The sequence below is a fragment of the Hypomesus nipponensis genome, chromosome 21 (assembly GCF_054491055.1).
Source record: "Hypomesus nipponensis isolate SF chromosome 21, ASM5449105v1, whole genome shotgun sequence".
Taxonomy (NCBI): Eukaryota; Metazoa; Chordata; class Actinopteri; order Osmeriformes; family Osmeridae; genus Hypomesus; species Hypomesus nipponensis.
The window spans coordinates 1,284,177-1,294,539 of record NC_140381.1 but is presented as its reverse complement, the minus strand read 5'-3'; the positions used below and the strand labels follow the sequence as shown (position 1 = coordinate 1,294,539).

General features: G+C 48.2%; 2 protein-coding genes across 5 annotated transcripts; both read right to left on the bottom strand.

Moving 5' to 3' along the window:
* Nucleotides 1-308: 308 nt before the first annotated feature.
* On the bottom strand, nt 309-7,473 carry gpr108 (G protein-coupled receptor 108). Its single transcript, XM_084685189.1, has 18 exons — nt 7,171-7,473; nt 6,455-6,574; nt 6,318-6,368; nt 5,997-6,088; nt 5,804-5,892; nt 5,539-5,684; nt 5,341-5,403; nt 4,929-5,030; nt 4,662-4,795; nt 4,402-4,477; nt 4,071-4,144; nt 2,293-2,410; nt 2,037-2,167; nt 1,908-1,951; nt 1,753-1,802; nt 1,482-1,565; nt 1,231-1,352; nt 309-1,119 (listed from the first exon to the last, which is right to left on the bottom strand). Exons 1-18 carry the CDS (start codon nt 7,270-7,272, stop codon nt 1,032-1,034), a joined length of 1,686 nt encoding a protein of 561 aa, XP_084541315.1. The 5' UTR covers nt 7,273-7,473; the 3' UTR covers nt 309-1,031.
* Nucleotides 7,474-7,855: 382 nt separating this feature from the next.
* Nucleotides 7,856-10,163, bottom strand: LOC146237271 (caspase b-like). 4 transcript variants are annotated; one of them, XM_084685255.1, is made up of 3 exons: nt 10,047-10,163; nt 8,427-8,695; nt 7,856-8,194 (listed from the first exon to the last, which is right to left on the bottom strand). In XM_084685255.1, the coding sequence occupies exons 2-3, from the start codon at nt 8,680-8,682 to the stop codon at nt 8,001-8,003; spliced, it is 450 nt and encodes a 149-aa protein (XP_084541381.1). In that variant the 5' UTR covers nt 8,683-8,695; nt 10,047-10,163; the 3' UTR covers nt 7,856-8,000. The 4 variants fall into 4 exon arrangements, 3 of the variants coding, with proteins under 3 accessions (XP_084541381.1, XP_084541380.1, XP_084541382.1); XM_084685254.1 differs by lacking the exon at nt 10,047-10,163 and adding an exon at nt 9,448-9,589; XM_084685256.1 differs by lacking the exon at nt 10,047-10,163 and adding an exon at nt 9,253-9,361.
* Nucleotides 10,164-10,363: the final 200 nt, after the last annotated feature.

Sequence of the window (10,363 nt, the reverse complement as noted above, 5' to 3'; positions counted from 1 at the left end):
GAGAGATAGAGAGAGACGGAGAACAGAAGTTGAAGGAAAAAATAGGTAGAAGGAGAGAGGAGGGGATTGAATGAGAGGGAGTGAAAAGAAACATGGGAGTTTGAAATGGAGAGAAAAAGAGAGTAAGAGAGAGACAGACAGAGAGAGAGACAGAGAGAGAGAGAGTGACAGAGAGAGAGACAGAGAGAGAGAGAGACAGAGAGAGAGAGAGAGAGACAGTGACAGAGAGAGAGACAGAGAGAGAGACAGAGAGAGAGAGAGAGAGAGACAGTGACAGAGAGAGAGAGAGAGACAGAGAGAGAGACAGTGACAGACAGAGAGACAGACAGAGAGAGAGACAGAGAGAGAGACAGTGACAGAGAGAGAGAGAGAGACAGAGAGAGAGACAGTGACAGAGAGAGAGACAGAGAGAGAGACAGAGAGAGAGAGAGAGAGAGAGACAGTGACAGAGAGAGAGAGAGAGAGAGAGACAGAGAGAGAGACAGTGACAGACAGAGAGACAGACAGAGAGAGAGACAGAGAGAGAGACAGTGACAGAGAGAGAGAGAGAGAGAGAGACAGAGAGAGAGACAGTGACAGAGAGAGAGACAGAGAGAGAGACAGACAGAGAGAGAGACAGTGACAGAGAGAGAGACAGAGAGAGAGACAGAGAGAGAGACAGTGACAGAGAGAGAGACAGAGAGAGAGACAGACAGAGAGAGAGACAGTGACAGAGAGAGAGACAGAGAGAGAGACAGTGACAGAGAGAGAGACAGAGAGAGAGACAGTGACAGAGAGAACAGGTCTAAATAAAGGAACAGGACCGTTCCATCTGAGTCTAAGAGGGGGGTCTGCTCTCCCTCACTTCCTGGAACAAACCACTGACAGTCTGAGGAGGGCAGAGACAAGGTCCGACACGTCCGTGTTGTTTGCATAGCCAGACAGCGGTTGCCATAGCAGCAGCCACTCACAGTTCAGACAGGGGAGACTGGGGGAACCTCTTCTTCCGTTCCTCTCCTCTTCCACAGCAACACACACACACACACACAGTCTCACAAGGTGGATTCTCTCTGACGCTCGCGGCCGTTAGAGGTCTTCTTGACTTTAGAGACGCCCTCCAGAGCCCCTGACTCTGTCACTCTGAAGGGGGGGGGGGGGGATGTAGGGGAAGGAAGGAAGGAGAATGTTAAAACCACAAGTGTGTCACCCTCTTTAAACTTTAATCAAAAGCCCCTCCCTCCCTCCCCTTACACTTCGTCCATCTCCACGTCCTCCTCGTCCAAGGGCAGCTGGAGGTAGGGGTTGTTAGAAGCGGGACGGAACTTGTATCCTGTCAGCACAAAGAAGACCAGCGTAGACACCTCCACCAGGAACTAGGGGAGGGGAGGGAGAGGAGGAGGTGGGATGGAGGGGTCATGTCCAGACCAACAGTCACCATCATGATCATCATCATCGGAGGCAGCGCACTAGTGAGAGTGTGACATCATCAGAAGTGGACGTACCTCGTAGCACCACTGCCACTGGAAGGGTACGGTGACCTTCAGCAGGATGGCTATGATCCTGGTGAAGTAGATATAACAGACGATCTGGGGGGACGACAGGAGGGCAGCCAGGGAGAGAGGAAGGGAGGGAGGAGGGGAAAGAGATGTTATTGCATTAAGGGAGAGCAGAGGGGGAGGGAGGGAAGGGTAGAGATGTCAGATATCCACAGGACAAGGATCTCCCTCAAGCATACTAATCAAACCGGAGCAGGATTGATGGATAGGTACTCACCATCACGTAGTAATGTCTGAAGAGCTTCAGCTTTTCCAGGTTCATGGCAGCTGAGGGGTAAACCGAGAGATGATCAGGCAACAACAACAACATCAACCACACCACCACCACAACATCAACAACAACACTATTGCGTAAAACACTTCATTCTTTACCTTTCCCATCAGTGCTAGAGGCCTCTTGCAGGTGTCGGATGGACCTACAGACACACACTGCATAAACATTTAACTGTATTTCATACAACCCTTAAACGTTTCTCCCAAAGCATAGTTCCAGACACTGACCAGACGACGGGGAAGAGGATGGCCCCGCAGCAGATGAGGTCGACCAGGAAGAGCACCTCCTTCCAGAGGGCGTACTCACTGGTGCCCTCCTCCGTGGACTCGATGATGATGTAGGCCACGTTGGCCAGCACCTGCGCACACACTCCATTTTTACACGCTTTTTTCCAAAGCCGCAGGCCAAAAGTGCATTTATTATTAACATTTAAGAACACACACGCCTCCACAGGTATACACACACACACACACACACACTGACCTGCAGGGGGATGACGATCATGAAGATCTTCTTCTCCTTGTCTGACAGAATGTATTTGACAAAGGCCCAGCCTGTGCCAATCAGCGCCAGGGTGATGAAGAGGAGGGCTCCTTTCAGCCTGCACACACACACCAGCAGGGTTAACACACACACACACACACACCAGCAGGGTTAACACACACCAGCAGGGTTACACAGCCTCTCTCTCACCCTGACCTACAGGTGAGTGATGTAGTACACACAGCCTCTCTCTCACCCTGACCTACAGGTGAGTGATGTAGTACACACAGCCTCTCTCTCACCCAGACCTACAGGTGAGTGATGTAGTACACACAGCCTCTCTCTCACCCAGACCTACAGGTGAGTGATGTAGTACACACAGCCTCTCTCTCACCCAGACCTACAGGTGAGTGATGTAGTACACACAGCCTCTCTCTCACCCAGACCTACAGGTGAGTGATGTAGTACACACAGCCTCTCTCTCACCCAGACCTACAGGTGAGTGATGTAGTACACACAGCCTCTCTCTCACCCAGACCTACAGGTGAGTGATGTAGTACATGACAGCCTCTCTCTCACCCAGACCTACAGGTGAGTGATGTAGTACACACAGCCTCTCTCTCTCACCCAGACCTACAGGTGAGTGATGTAGTACACACAGCCTCTCTCTCACCCAGACCTACAGGTGAGTGATGTAGTACACACAGCCTCTCTCTCACCCAGACCTACAGGTGAGTGATGTAGTACACACAGCCTCTCTCTCTCTCACCCAGACCTACAGGTGAGTGATGTAGTACATGACAGCCTCTCTCTCACCCAGACCTACAGGTGAGTGATGTAGTACACACAGCCTCTCTCTCTCTCACCCAGACCTACAGGTGAGTGATGTAGTACACACAGCCTCTCTCTCACCCAGACCTACAGGTGAGTGATGTAGTACACACAGCCTCTCTCTCACCCAGACCTACAGGTGAGTGATGTAGTACACACAGCCTCTCTCTCTCTCACCCAGACCTACAGGTGAGTGATGTAGTACACACAGCCTCTCTCTCTCTCACCCAGACCTACAGGTGAGTGATGTAGTACACACAGCCTCTCTCTCTCTCACCCAGACCTACAGGTGAGTGATGTAGTACACACAGCCTCTCTCTCTCTCACCCAGACCTACAGGTGAGTGATGTAGTACACACAGCCTCTCTCTCACCCAGACCTACAGGTGAGTGATGTAGTACACACAGCCTCTCTCTCACCCAGACCTACAGGTGAGTGATGTAGTACACACAGCCTCTCTCTCTCTCACCCAGACCTACAGGTGAGTGATGTAGTACACACAGCCTCTCTCTCTCTCACCCAGACCTACAGGTGAGTGATGTAGTACACACAGCCTCTCTCTCACCCAGACCTACAGGTGAGTGATGTAGTACACACAGCCTCTCTCTCACCCAGACCTACAGGTGAGTGATGTAGTACACACAGCCTCTCTCTCACCCAGACCTACAGGTGAGTGATGTAGTACACACAGCCTCTCTCTCACCCAGACCTACAGGTGAGTGATGTAGTACACACAGCCTCTCTCTCACCCAGACCTACAGGTGAGTGATGTAGTACACACAGCCTCTCTCTCACCCAGACCTACAGGTGAGTGATGTAGTACACACAGCCTCTCTCTCACCCAGACCTACAGGTGAGTGATGTAGTACACACAGCCTCTCTCTCACCCAGACCTACAGGTGAGTGATGTAGTACACACAGCCTCTCTCTCTCTCACCCAGACCTACAGGTGAGTGATGTAGTACATGACAGCCCAGCCCTCTATGGGGTGTCCCTCTGTGTTGATGAAGTGGTAGTTGATCTGTAGGAGGGAACACAGACAAGCACCAGAGTTAGGGTGAGAACAGACATCGTTCTGGACTAGTCGGGGTTCTAGTGGTCAGGGGTTTTAAAGGTCAGGGTTCTTAAGGTCAGGGTTCTAGTGGTCAGGGTTCTAGGGGTCAGGGTTCTAGGGGTCAGGGTTCTAGGGGTCAGGGTTCTAGTGGTCAGGGTTCTAGTGGTCAGGGTTCTAGTGGTCAGGGTTCTAAAGGTCAGGGTTCTAGTGGTCCAGGTTCTCACACTGTGGAAGACCAGGGAGATGGCCTTGGTGAAGGCCAGAGCCGCCATCAGCCAGTGGATCTTGAACACACTGTACCTGGAGACATACACAAGCACACACATGAGACCAGGTGTGTGTGTACCTGTGCTTCATCAGTGTGTAGACCCAGACCAGGTGTGTGTGTACCTGTGCTTCATCAGTGTGTAGACCCAGACCAGGTGTGTGTGTACCTGTGCTTCATCAGTGTGTAGACCCAGACCAGGTGTGTGTGTGTGTGTACCTGTGCTTCATCAGTGTGTAGACCCAGACCAGGGCTGCGGTGAAGAAGACTGCAGCCATGCTGATGTAGAGGCGAGGCAGGGTGATCTCTGCTGCTGACAGGTACCCTCCTGGGTTCATCTCTGTCACATCCACCTGCCGCACACACACACACACACGTTAAAGCACACGTGTGTCAATACACACACGCTAATACACATGCATGCATTAACAGACATACGCATGCGTGCATCAACACTCACAGACAGAGAAACAGACAGACACTAACCTTGAGCGAGTACTGCAGGTCTACCCCAGGCTTCAGGTTGTTGCAGTAATGGAAGTTGAGGTTGTACAAGCCCTCAGCCAATGAGCCAATCGTCATGCGGAACTAGAGGAGAGAGAGAAAATGAAGCTATCTGGGACAGGTGTGAGGGCTGTGTAGCAGGAGGAAGTGCTGTGTAGCAGGAGGAGGTGCTGTGTAGCAGGAGGAGGTGCTGTGTAGCAGGAGGAGGTGCTGTGTAGCAGGAGGAGGTGCTGTGTGTAGCAGGAGGAGGTGCTGTGTAGCAGGAGGAGGTGCTGTGTAGCAGGAGGAGGTGCTGTGTAGCAGGAGGAGGTGCTGTGTAGCAGGAGGAGGTGCTGTGTGTAGCAGGAGGAGGTGCTGTGTGTAGCAGGAGGACCTATGAGGGCTGTGGACTCACCCTGAAGCTGTAGGAGTCATTGGTTTTCTGCAGGTTGAGGTTCACTTCTTTCGTCTTCCCCAACTAAGGAGGGATACATATCAGGGAGGTACCTTAGCGTCACATACACACAGGTAAGCTCCCGCACACACAAGTACACACACTCACACACACACTCTCTCTCTCTCACACACACACACACAACAGTATTATTCTTACCTGGATGGCAGATTCAGCTTCCTTCACCTCCTCCTTCACCTCCTCCTTCACCTCCTCCTTCAGCTCCTGCTTCACCTCCTGCTTCACCTCCTGCTTCCCTTGAGTGGTGGGGGCAGCAACATCTCCCTCTCTCCTCCTCCTGGTGCCTGAAGACATCACAACATGCCACAAAATATTTCACAACGCACAAATTCTCGAACCCAGCTCCTCCACCTCCTCTAGCCTCCAGCCCCCAGCCTCTACTTCCGCCCGCTCCAGCCTCTACCTCCAGTCTCTGTTGTCGCAGGGGTCTCTGTTGGCTTCATCCTGGCTGTCAGCAGGCTGTCCTGGTCCCCATAAGACTTCACATGGACCCTGGAGACACACAGGAAGGAACAGATATACACCTGTGTTACGTTTCCCACCCATTTCTTCCCCCATTCTTCATTTTTTTCTCTCTCTCGCTCTCACACACACACCTGAGATTGTCGACATCGAATATGAAGAGGACGAGGGGCTCGTCGTTGGTGGGTTTTGTGAGTGTTAGCGGACATGTCGCCGTCTCCTCCGCCTGCGAGAGGCCACACCCCGTCAAACGTCAAAACATCACCACGTCAGCATCATTTTAAAACAACGTCAACATTCAAGTTCTGCAATGGTTCTATTCCAGCTTATTGTATTATGACTACGATGACACGGTTATAACAATACATCAACGAGTCATGTTATGTCATAATATGTTATGTAGGCTATGCTAAGTTATGCTGTGTCGCAGGATGCGGCTGGTTTCACGCACTCACAGTGTATGACAGGACTCCGTTTACGCGAGACTTCGACAGACTGAAGCCCACCTAAAAAACAGAACGAGAACAGATGTAGTTACGACGCAAAACCAAGCACAACCCGTAATCACACAAACACTGCTAGTTGGTCTCACCGGGTTTTTAGTGTAGTCCACGAGTTTGTTCGGTAAACGCAGAGAGAGCAGGTTGACATCTAGTGTCCCGTTAGTATAGAAACCGAAGGTGTTGAGGTGAATGACAAATCGATTTTCGTTCTGGGAGCGAGAGGGGAAGAGATGGCGACGTTGGGGGGGACAAAAGAGTGGAGGGGTGGGGGCGGAGAAAGAGGAGTCGACATGTTAACAAGATAACTGATTACGTCTCACAACCATCCGAAGTCGTAGGCTTTTCACGTTTACAACGAGCTGGTCAATGCCCGTTACAATCTTGGCTGACTAACAAGGGGATCCGCCATGTTAAGAATTGATAGGCCTAGTCTGCCCTTTTATTATCTTAACATCACACAGTTTACAATGTATTTGAGCTACATAGCTAGTTGTACTGTAACTATCTGGATAGTTAGCCTCATCATTGGAAAACAGTTTGACGTGGTCAAGATAACTTGTTAGTTACAACTAGCTGTGCGCAGCTTTGAGTAATCTTGTTCTGTTATCCGGCCACAACATCACAACATGTCAACTAAGTGACGTCACCATCACCCGACATAGCTAGAGCTAGCTAGCCTAGATGCTAGCTGACGCTCGCTAACAGTCAAGAATGCTATCATGAGATAACAGAAAACATGACATATTGTTGTAATTGGGATTTGTATTTATATTTACGTTATATTACATTAAATAAAATATGTTACCTTCAGAACGAGTTTATGTATTCTTGCCTCGCAAAAGGCCAGTAATAACACGAGCAACGTTGGACCGAAAACTGTCGAAACGCCTCCTCGATTCCGTGCCATATCTTGCAATTACCTAACGATCTAGCTGTCTCACCCAGTGCAATAATCAGATAAAGTATTTAGATAGCTTATCAATACAAAACTGTTTAAACTATACGACAAGTCGACAGACCAGTGACGAAGAATCTAGCGGTATATTTTCTTAAAACTCTCACTGGTAGCTACTTCCTGGTCCAACCAGAACGTACACGTCACCAGAGCAACGTCAACACATTGGGATTTGGTCACTACTACGCCTCTAGCGGAGGGAGGACGAATGAAGAACGAAGCGATCGAGGGAGAAAAAATATATTACACACTAACTAAGAGATGGTAAATAGGTTTTCATTGTAAATTGTAAGTATGCCTATGCTTGGATAGAAGCCTACGTAGGCCAACCATTAATGTACAAAAAATATACACACACGGGTAGGCCTATATATACATATTTGAAAACCTGTTGGATGATCCTATACTTTGACTGATACAAACAATAAATACAATGTCAATGCTAAATGAGAATATCCATAGAAATATGTATTAGCCTACCTTTGTTTCAGTTGGTTACCAATAAAAACCGTCACAAAATAAGCAACATCACTGGGACACAGAACCAATCATTTATTACTTTATGTATAATTTGAGGGATTGCGAACATTTGTTTTTATGATGTGTACATTAATGCTGTGAAGTGATCTCTTCCAGGAGGGTCTGAACTTGCCTCGGGGCTTTAAGGACAGACGTCATCGCTACGGTTGATCCTGAGGCGGGGGGGCATGGTTTACTGTTATGGACACTGCACCACCGACACTGGAGCCGACAAATGTAGGGTTTATGAGCATGGCTCCTGGCTGGGCTGTGTTGGTGACGTGAGTAGAAGGAGGCGCAGCAGAGGAGACGCTGCGGGGAGAGGAGGAGGAGGCCACAGCTGCTGTTGCTGCTTCTGGTAGAGCGAGAGAGAGAGTGGGGGAGAGAGAGGGGAAGGAGAGAGTGAGGAGGGGAGAGCAGAGGGGAGGAAGGGGATGAGGGGTACAAACTAAGCTACAGTTGAGGGGAAAAATAAGAAATGTGAATGAAATTTTAGTCCAAAAATACTAGTATTTAAATGTGACGTCCAATTTGAACTGTGACGCCCTTTTACATTTCAGGTTTTTCTTTGTATTTGATCGACTCACCCCTGCTTTGGACCACCAGTTGCCCTGCTAATTTATTAAGATCCATCTCCCTCAGGATCTCCAGAGTGATGGCCACTGCTTCTTCCGGCCACTTATTCTCCATGAGAGAGACTGTGTCCTGTCTGTCCCGTTTCTCCATCTTGCCTTGGGGGACACCCTCGAAGCTGGCGCCCCCCTGGCAGAGGTGCCACTGGAACCTCTTCAGCTGCTCCGAGGTCAACTCTTCCAGGGTCTTCAACAGCATAATGGTGGCCATTGTTTATTCACACCTGGACAGACAACATGCAGAGAGAGACATAAAGTGTATAAGACAGAGGGAGGTATTTTGTAAGTTGACCTTATTTTACCTGTTATGGCAAATATATTAGCCTATTTTCGCAGCGGTCACGCGGCACTACAGTACATCCCATGGGTGTGACTGTTTATTTTCACGGCAGGTGAAGCGTATTGATACGTTTCGGACAGACTGATGTGGATTAGGATGGTATCAACAATAGCTTGCGCAACAACACCAGCCTGGGTGTCTGTCATTTTCCCCAGACGACATGTCGCCAAATTGACTATAAAGACGAGAATGTCAGTCTTCATGAAAGATCAGATGGGCCAGTAAAACGAACCCTACAGAAGGATGGTTTTGAAACAGATAGAGACGTTTTAAACCCTAAATAAAAGCGCCTGTTTCAACATTCTGCACTTGAACTTCCCGGAAACGGCTGCACTAATCTATTTGGGTTATGTAAACTAGATAGTAAGAAACATTGTTTAGTCACAGAATCCAACAGGTTTCGTGAAAGTAGGCCTACCGTTTGAGAAAATACATAATTACCGATTGAATTGTTTTTTTCTTCCTTAAAACAAACATTTACAACTTAAAGAGGTAGCTTTTTCCAAACTCCAGATGTTTTTATGCGCGCCCTTTCCGGAGTCTTCGCGGCAAAACCCTTCTATCACCGTCTGCGAAACCCTTTAATCACCCCCACAATCTTCACATCGACTGCATAAATATTCTTAACATTCTTACCTTTAAATCTGGCTTGATTATAGGTCAGTTTCTACTCTCTGTGGAAAAAGTTACCTGTGCAACAACACGTATACACCCAGCTATTAAATGCGCGGGATAACTTTCGATTTGAAGCTTATGGTGTGTGCATAATAAGAATGCAGTGGCACTAGTGACGGAGCCAGACGTTGTAAAAAAAAATGTTTTACCTTATTTTGAGTGCAAAATAGTTTTTATTTTTTTATTTTTATAAACATAACGTTGGACTCCTTGTTATATTTGCCAAAAATGACAACCCAAATTTTCGCCTAAAAGATTAGGTGCTTTTGAGAAAACTTTCACCTGCTACCATTTCGTCCACAGAAAGAAGGATATTGTGTAACTTGCAATAAAGAACTAGAAGTACTAGAGCGATTAGTGCCAAGGAACGGTCTGTATTTTACAAAACACTGAGCCATAATAGCATCACATCTATTGCTTAATTCAACATTTCAACAACAACATCAACAACAATAGCCTATAACATTGTAACAATGCAGTTCATCTAAACATAATATTCCCTTGCATGTGTGTCAAAACAACAAACGCTTAGTACATATAAATAAGAAAAGAAAACAAACCACAGTTCCATCCTTAAGTGCCGTTGATTTGAGGGTGGTCAGTAAACTGTCATGAGGAGTGAAATTATCCTGCTGGAAGTTGGTTGTGGTCTGCCTCCGTGTTAAGGAAGGACCTGTGCCGCCTCCTGCTGGTGAACGGGCTGACCCGCAGCCCTGCTGGTGAGCGTGCGAGACTGAAGCCCTGCAGGTGAAACTCCTTCCCTCTACTGGAAAACCCCTTGGAAGGAGAAAATGGAAGCCAGGCAGAACAGAGGAGAGTTAATATGGATTCACAAACACACAACAAATAATACATATAGTTTGTGATTATGAAAGTT